General features: G+C 52.1%; 1 protein-coding gene across 6 annotated transcripts in view; it reads left to right on the plus strand.

Annotated features, from left to right (window-relative positions):
* The window catches only part of NFATC2 (nuclear factor of activated T cells 2), a 154465-nt gene extending 147671 nt beyond the window's left edge, over positions 1-6794 (plus strand). For 4 of the 6 annotated variants that reach the window (XM_081832582.1, XM_081832578.1, XM_081832577.1 and 1 more), the window contains one exon: positions 2448-6794. In XM_081832582.1, the coding sequence (XP_081688708.1) occupies positions 2448-2503 (56 nt within the window). In that variant the 3' untranslated portion in view covers positions 2504-6794. The remainder of the gene's footprint in view (positions 1-2447) is intronic. The other 2 variants (XM_081832579.1, XM_081832580.1) reach the window with 1 other exon arrangement.
* Positions 6795-7098: the final 304 nt, after the last annotated feature.

Here is a 7098-nt window from a genome sequence, read left to right on the forward strand (position 1 = left end):
TGCCCTGGCAGCTGCCCAGCTGGCTCTTCTGCTGTCGAACTCTCTCTCCTTGGTCTTGGTCACAGCCAGGGGAGCACGCGCTGAGGTTTCAGCAAGCGAAGGTTCCTCTACCCAGAGAGGTTTCTGTGGGGTTCGAGGCCTCCCTTGGGGGCCTGAGTGCGCAGCCGCCTCCCCGCCCCCCACCCCCAACCACATGAAGGGCTGAGTACAGTGTCCAGAGCTTTTCCAGATGCCACTATTAGCTTCGACCCAGAGGTCGCTTTCAGAGAGCAGGAGGGGAAGGCCGCGTGGGCCTGCTGGCCGCGGCTCCTACCTTCCGTCCCCTCCCCGGCCCCGGCCTCTGCCTTCTGAGAAGGGAAACGAGCCTTCAGTGAGGGCTGGGGTGTCCACATGGCTGCCTCCCAGGTAGCTGTAGAGAGCCGGGGCGATGGAAAGTTTCCCGTTAGGATCGACTCCTCTGGTTTCCTAGATTGAGAAAACAGGAAGCCCTTCAGAATCCGGGCTTTGAAAAGCTCCATGTGAAGCCACGCTGCCCCCCCCCTCCCCCCGCAAACCCTGGCATTCGGCTTTCCCTGCTGCCTCCCTGCCCGCCGCACAAAGGCCTCGCGGTGGACCAGGCCCTGGGCGGGGGTGGCGGGGGGGAGGGGGGGTGGGGGGGTGGGGTGCCCCAGGGCGGGTCTTAGGGCGGCCGTTCTTCCTGGGGTTCCTGCCTGAGGGCCCCTTGGAGTCAGCTAGGCTGGTGCCTGGTATACAGTAAAGTGCCCAATGGATGTCGGTCCGCTGACTATGACTTCATCCTGGGAGTTGCTCCTGATGGACGCCCTCACACAGGCGGCCGTGCTCCTAGACGCACCCACCCCTTGGCACGTCGAAGGCGAGTATCGAAGGCGCCCCATGCTGCGAACGGCTGCCCTACGCCAGCCTTGTCTTCTCCGGGCTCCTCCGCACCCCTGGAAGCACGGGGACCGTTGTATGCACGGTTTACAGATGGGGAGGCTGAGGCAAGGGCCAGCAAGCGAGGAGGCGGTAGAGGGGGGACTCGAACCCTGGCCAGCGGGCTCCGGCGCCCGAACTGCCCCCTCGTATTGGAACCGCCCAGAGCAGCGCTTGGCGGGTGTCTGGCGCGGAGCCCTCGGGCACAGTCGCACCAGAGCCTGGCGCTCGCGGCACCGCAGGCCACAGCCACTGAGCACCGTTTCCCGGCGGGCACGAGGAGCTTGCACGGACCTCAGTGGCGCCCAGGGACCGAACGGGACACACGCTTGTTTCCTCCTCCACGAGGTGGAAGGCACGAGGCCCAGGGAGGTAAAGTCACGGTGCCCTTGGAGCGAGCGGGCCGAGGAGCAGACGCGCCGCCTGCTCTAAGGCCACTGGCGTTTGCGCTCCTCCTCCTGGGGGGCTGGGGGGCTCCCTCCCGCGGGGGTTTCTGGGAAAAGCACACTGGACCTCGGAGGGCTCGGCTTGAACATGGGGAGAGTTTGAGATGAGCACATCTCAATAGTTAGAGGTGGAAAGGCAAGGCAAAGATGAAACACCCAGTATGAGGAGGCTGGGGCAGGACAGTGGGAGAACTTGGGAGACCTTCCGTGGCACCCAGAAGAGGTCTCCCTCCTCTCCTGCCCCTGGGACCAGTCAACGCGTCCCATGCACAAACCGGGGTGGATACACACCTTAGGGCGGGTGTGCCCCTCTGCCTCGGGTCTGGGCTGCCACCGAGAGCAACTTCTACCAAGAAAGCCGAAGGAAACCTTTTTGCCACCCGCCCCCCACCCCCCCCACAAAGACCTCACCGCCTTGCTTACAGGGACCACGGCCCTGGATAAGGGGCCAAGATGGGAGAAGACAGCCAGCTTCTTGATGCCAGGGGCTGGCATCCCATTCCTGGTTCCCTGCTAGGAATTACACGGTCCTTCTGGGGGAGGGGATGGCCGAATTTTCCAGACCCCCTCGAAGGACATTTTCCACTTCTGAAGTCTCACAGTGTGATCCTTCACTAGTGTGTGGGGGGAATTCCTGGTTGTGCTGAGAGAGATTTTGTCTACACTGGTGGCTAGTCTTTGAGGTATTCCCATGTGCTCTTTTGAAAGGTCCCTCTTCTGAGAACTGTACGCTCTGTGGGTCAACTATGGTTGAGTCATGTAGTAGGTATTTTCTGGATGCTATAATAGTGGAAGGAGTTTGGTAGCAGAGAGAACATCCTTAGCACCTGCCCTCTGGCCCAGCGCTGTTTCCGCAATGATTTTTAAAGTTACCTTCACAAACACCTCTAGCACAAAATAGTCTCATCCAGAAGAGAGAGCAGAGGAAGACATTTCGTCAGAACAAGAGCGTGTTTTACAAGATAGCCCCATTGTTTAGGTTCTAGAAAGCTAAGCTGATCTGTGTTGTTGGTGCCCGCTCACTCGCCCCTTCTCTCTCTCTCTGTCTCTTTCTCTGTTCTTTTGTAGTTAATGAAATTATCAGGAAGGAGTTTTCAGGACCTCCCGCCAGAAATCAGACGTAGAAGATGCCATTAGCAAGACACCTTCCGTATCTGACCCCTTGGAGCCTTCCACTGCCCTCACCTTCTGTTTCCTTTACTGTACATCTCCTGGCCCGGAGGCCACGTGCGGGACAAGGTCCTGGCAGAAAGCTGACTCTCGATTAAGGAGCTCGCCACCTCTCTGTGTAAACACCAGAGAGAACACTCTGCCTTTTGATTTTTGTTTTAAATCCCAGAGAGCATCTCGGTTGACTTTCCTGGTGTCCCATCCAAAAACCTTAAGTGCCTGCTGACCAAACACACAAGACAGCACGCTGGATCGGCCCTGAGAACGGAGTGACCAGAGCTTGGGGCGTGGGCTGGGCTGGGGGATGGAAGATGTGGGCCCCTGTGATTAAACCCCAGCCCTGCGTTCATTTTTCCAGGTCACAGATACAGCTCCTGTACCTTTTGAAGGAAAGGAGTTTTCAAACAGAGCCACCCAAGGAACGTGACCCGAGCGAGCCTGGCTTCCGGGCTGAAGAAAAAAAAACCCAGAAGCCGGACCGTCCTCCTTAGGGACCGCCTAGTCCCGGCCACGGTCAGGCCCCAGCTCCCGCCTTATTGGTCAGTTTTCTCATTCTGAAGCAAGACTGTCTGGCCCACACAAGATGACCCGTTAAAACTCAGCGTTAAGTTATGACATGTGTCCACATTTGTTATTTTTGTCTCCGCTTCAAAAAGCCGGCCCAAGGCAGCTGGAGAGGGGGAAGCTCTCTGGGCCCGCTGCTCTTCACCCCTGCAGGGAGCGGCGGGACTGGGGCAGGGACCCCAGGCTGCGGCGTGAGCACCCGGCCGCTGCAGGCCTGCAACCCAATGGCTTTCGGCTAGTCTCGCTTGCTTGCTTCCTCGCGGCCGGCGCACTTTCCCATAAACTGGTGAAGAAGAATCTCAAGCATGTGCATTGAATTTTGAGAAGGAATCCTGGAAGAGCTACAGCAACCAAAGGAAAAAAAGAAACCACGTAAACAGCGCAGGTGTCTTTGTGAAGTGGGAAACGAGGCAATCGATGGGCAGGCCTAAGTGTTTCTCTAAGTGGGTTCCCCCACGACAAGGGTTAAACTCCCTCTCTGGCCTAGACTCCGAGTGGGACAACAAGCTCAGGCTTTGGCCCTAAAGTTGATTTTTGTTTGTTTGTTTGTTTTTAACCTGAACCCATCTTAAGCGCCCCTCCGTCCCAAAAGACGTGTCTGCATTAGCTGCTTCATCCGCCTCGAAGAGAATCTACCCACGCGCCTGCCTCCGTTGGAAGGAGCTCTGCCCAGACCGGTCGTATGGTGGTTTTCTGCCCAGGTGTGTCTGCTGTGCACACCGAGTCCTCAAGAGTCTTCCTCCTCTGGTGCAGTTTCTGCAAACACCTAAAACTCTCAAAGGTCTCGGCTGGGGAGTTTTTCGTCACACAGATGTGTTCCTGTTGGCCTTTATTGTGGACACCCTGGGACAAGCCAGAGATTCATTTTCAGCCATTTAGTTTCTTCCCCCAGTAATCCACACAGGATGTAAATATTCCTGGCCCTCTTCGAAAGGCTCTTCTTAGGGATTTCTCAGTCAACTCTGCTAGGTAGAAGCCGAGGAAGAGAATCATGGCCGTTAAGGGCTCGCTGTGGGTTTTCTGAGTCCTGGCTTCCTTGACAAGGTGACCCAGAGGTTAAATCTTCCCCACAGCTTGGCCAGGAGCCCGAGGCTTGGCGGCTATGGCCCGGAGGGTCTGGTGCTCCAGAGAGTGGGAGAGAAAGCCCAGGGTGTGACCTTTCAGTGGAGACCTAGCATTTAGCTTCCCCAACAACTGGGGGCCTCTCTTCAAGCCCAAAGTTTGGCAAAATGCTCTTCTCTACAACATGCCAGTAAGAGCTTGACTACTGCAGAGCCTCTGGGATGTGAAATTCTCCCTCATTAGTACAAAGATTCCTTGTACCAGCAGCTCTGCCTAAAGGATTTTCTCTCCAGCAAAATTGACTTCACGGGGGGAAGAGTTAAAGTGTTTGGTTAGTGATCTGTTCTCACTTGACTGGCTGGGAACCCTAACCTTTTTTTTTTTTTTTTTTTTGCACATGAGGGAATTTGGCCTTTCCTCAGTTATCTGAATGTTTTACCCAAGTGCCTTCCTGCTATTGTAGCAAAGTCTCTCTGCTTCGTTGTGCCTGGATGGGGAGAACAAGGGCTAACGTGTTTTCCATCGATCTTCCATCTCTGTCAGGGCAAAGGGCCTCCCGCTAGGTTCAGACTCCTGTACGTACGTGTGCGTGTGTATGTGTGTGTGTAACACACACGCAAGCTTTTTCTAAGACCTCCTAGCTGGATATTAGAGGAAGCACTTTCATAAACAACTCTACCAAATAACAAAGGAAAGAGAAACCAAAGCATTAGTTTTGAGACCTAAACAGGCGAGAGAATGTGTATTAGGAACCGACAGCGATCAAGAAAGTTTGGTCCGTAACAAATGCCAGGAGGAAATTTTGCCAAGAGGAATTGCTCATGAAATATTTTCAGTCTGGGAAGAGGCAATAAGATCCTCTGAGAGAAGGAGAAAAATAAGGATGTCTAAGTGGTAAAGATGTGTGTGTGTTGCACGTGATAGAAGGATCTCAGGTCGAGGTTTGCACTTGCTACATCCAAGGTAAATATGTAGCACCACCAACAGGAATCTGCCCGTGTTGCTGAATGTAGTAGATTTCCCAAGTCTGCAAGTCTTCCCGTATTGTACAAAAATACTGCTGCTTGATAATATATAAGAGCGATCCAAATTAGCAGGTTATTAAATTTTATTTTCTTATCTGTATGTTTATGCTTTTTATCTGTCCTGAAAATATCACACCCCACCCCCTGTTAGAATTAGAAACTATTTATAAATGGTTGAAATCTTTTTCAAGTGTTTCTTTTTACATATGTTGTTGATTTTTGCCCCCTAAGGGAAATGATGTATTCTTGAAATTGTGTGATTCATGCTAGCAAAAAACAAAACAAACGAAAACCAAACCAAAAGAAAAACCAAAAACCCACCTCCGAGTCTGTCAGCCACCTGAGTCTTAGAAGAAAGCGTCTCTGGAGACAGAGGGATGGTTTTGTGGAAGAAGGAACGCTCTCATGGTTGCTTAAGAGGACATGGACTTCAGCTCTGAGCCTTCGTCTGGTCACGGAGGAGAATTGTAAAGTGTTGAGATCCCCCAAAGCAGTAGCCTAGGAGGTGATTTTGATTTAGAAACAAAACTGCCTGTGTTGTAATGGGATTCTGGAAGAGTTCATGTTCACGTTCATAGAACCCTCAGTGCAGGCTCATGTTTACAGAGCTGACCAAATCCTGGTAGATAACCCCTCGTACACATTATTCAAAGGACCTGCAGAGTTTTCCAGCAGAGACGCACCCTAGATGAATCGGGTTGATTTCTTCTAGAAGCTGGGAAACACTGATGTGGCCTTTCTTGTTTACATCCAGGAGCCAAGACGTCGGTCTCTGGAAGCCAGCCTTGGCCAGTGTGGGAGCGGTCACATTTAGACAGATTGGAAGCTGATGTGTTCTAGTTGTCACTTGGAAATAAAGGGAAGGCTGAATGTGTTTATTTTCATGTCAAACACTTTCCAAGTGCTTTCTATTGTTTGGAATTGAAAGTCTGTCAGAGGTCCGCTTAACAGTTTTGTTCGCGTTTACAAGAGGCATGGGGGTTGTGACGTTCTTGACAAGCTGGGGTAAACTTTCCCGCACTCATTTTTTGGAGGGATAACCCTTTAGCAGGTACCCAACACCTCCTAACCTCCCTCAGAGATGGTCCCTAAGCAAGCCCCTCTGAAAAGGAGATGGGGTGCTGGGAAAAAAACATTGAACACTCGGCCTTGATGCATCTGTTAGCAGACCAAACACCTGCCTGGCTCAGGGTTTGGATGCACTGGATGCATTGGATGCAAAGCCGTGTCCAGCAGAGCAGGTCCTTTCAGCATCGTGATTGGCGTAAGCAGACAGAGGCTGTGGTTAGGACGAGCTTAGCATCCCGAGCATCTTGTCAAAGAACCTTACTCCCTTTGCCTCTACAGCCCTCACAGGGGAGAAAATGTTGACAATGCCCTAATGAGTTCTCCAACGAGTAGAATGTTCTCCAACAGGGTGGTGCTGGAAGGCTTAGGTTTTGAAAATCTTGACTGTTAAAGAAGTTTGAATACATCACATTCCTATGCAAAACGTTTTTAATCTCCAGTTTAATGTAGTTTATTTTTGCTATATGTAAAGTATTTTTATACGGCTTGTATCATGATAGTTTAGCAATAAAACAGTTGAAAGAAAGCAGTGGCTACCTTGTATCTTTTCTTGTCTAGAGAGGCTGCTCAAATTTCCCCTTGACAGCTTGAGTTCATATAAGCAGCTTTGGTGTGGGCACATATACCCTGAATGCCTTCAGTCCTCGCCTCAGTCCTAGGAGGTAGACACTCTCCGTTTCATAACGAACATTAGGGCTCAGAAGCCACTTGCCCCAAGCGACAGAGCCACGAGGTCATCCTGGATTCGTCCGTGTCTCTCCCTCTCCCATCATAAAAGCTCTGCTCTAATCGGTCTCTACACCTGTTTAGAAGCAGCATCTACGTCCAGA

The sequence above is a fragment of the Leptonychotes weddellii genome, chromosome 10 (assembly GCF_054177405.1).
Source record: "Leptonychotes weddellii isolate Sample4059 chromosome 10, ASM5417740v2, whole genome shotgun sequence".
Classification (NCBI taxonomy): Eukaryota; Metazoa; Chordata; class Mammalia; order Carnivora; family Phocidae; genus Leptonychotes; species Leptonychotes weddellii.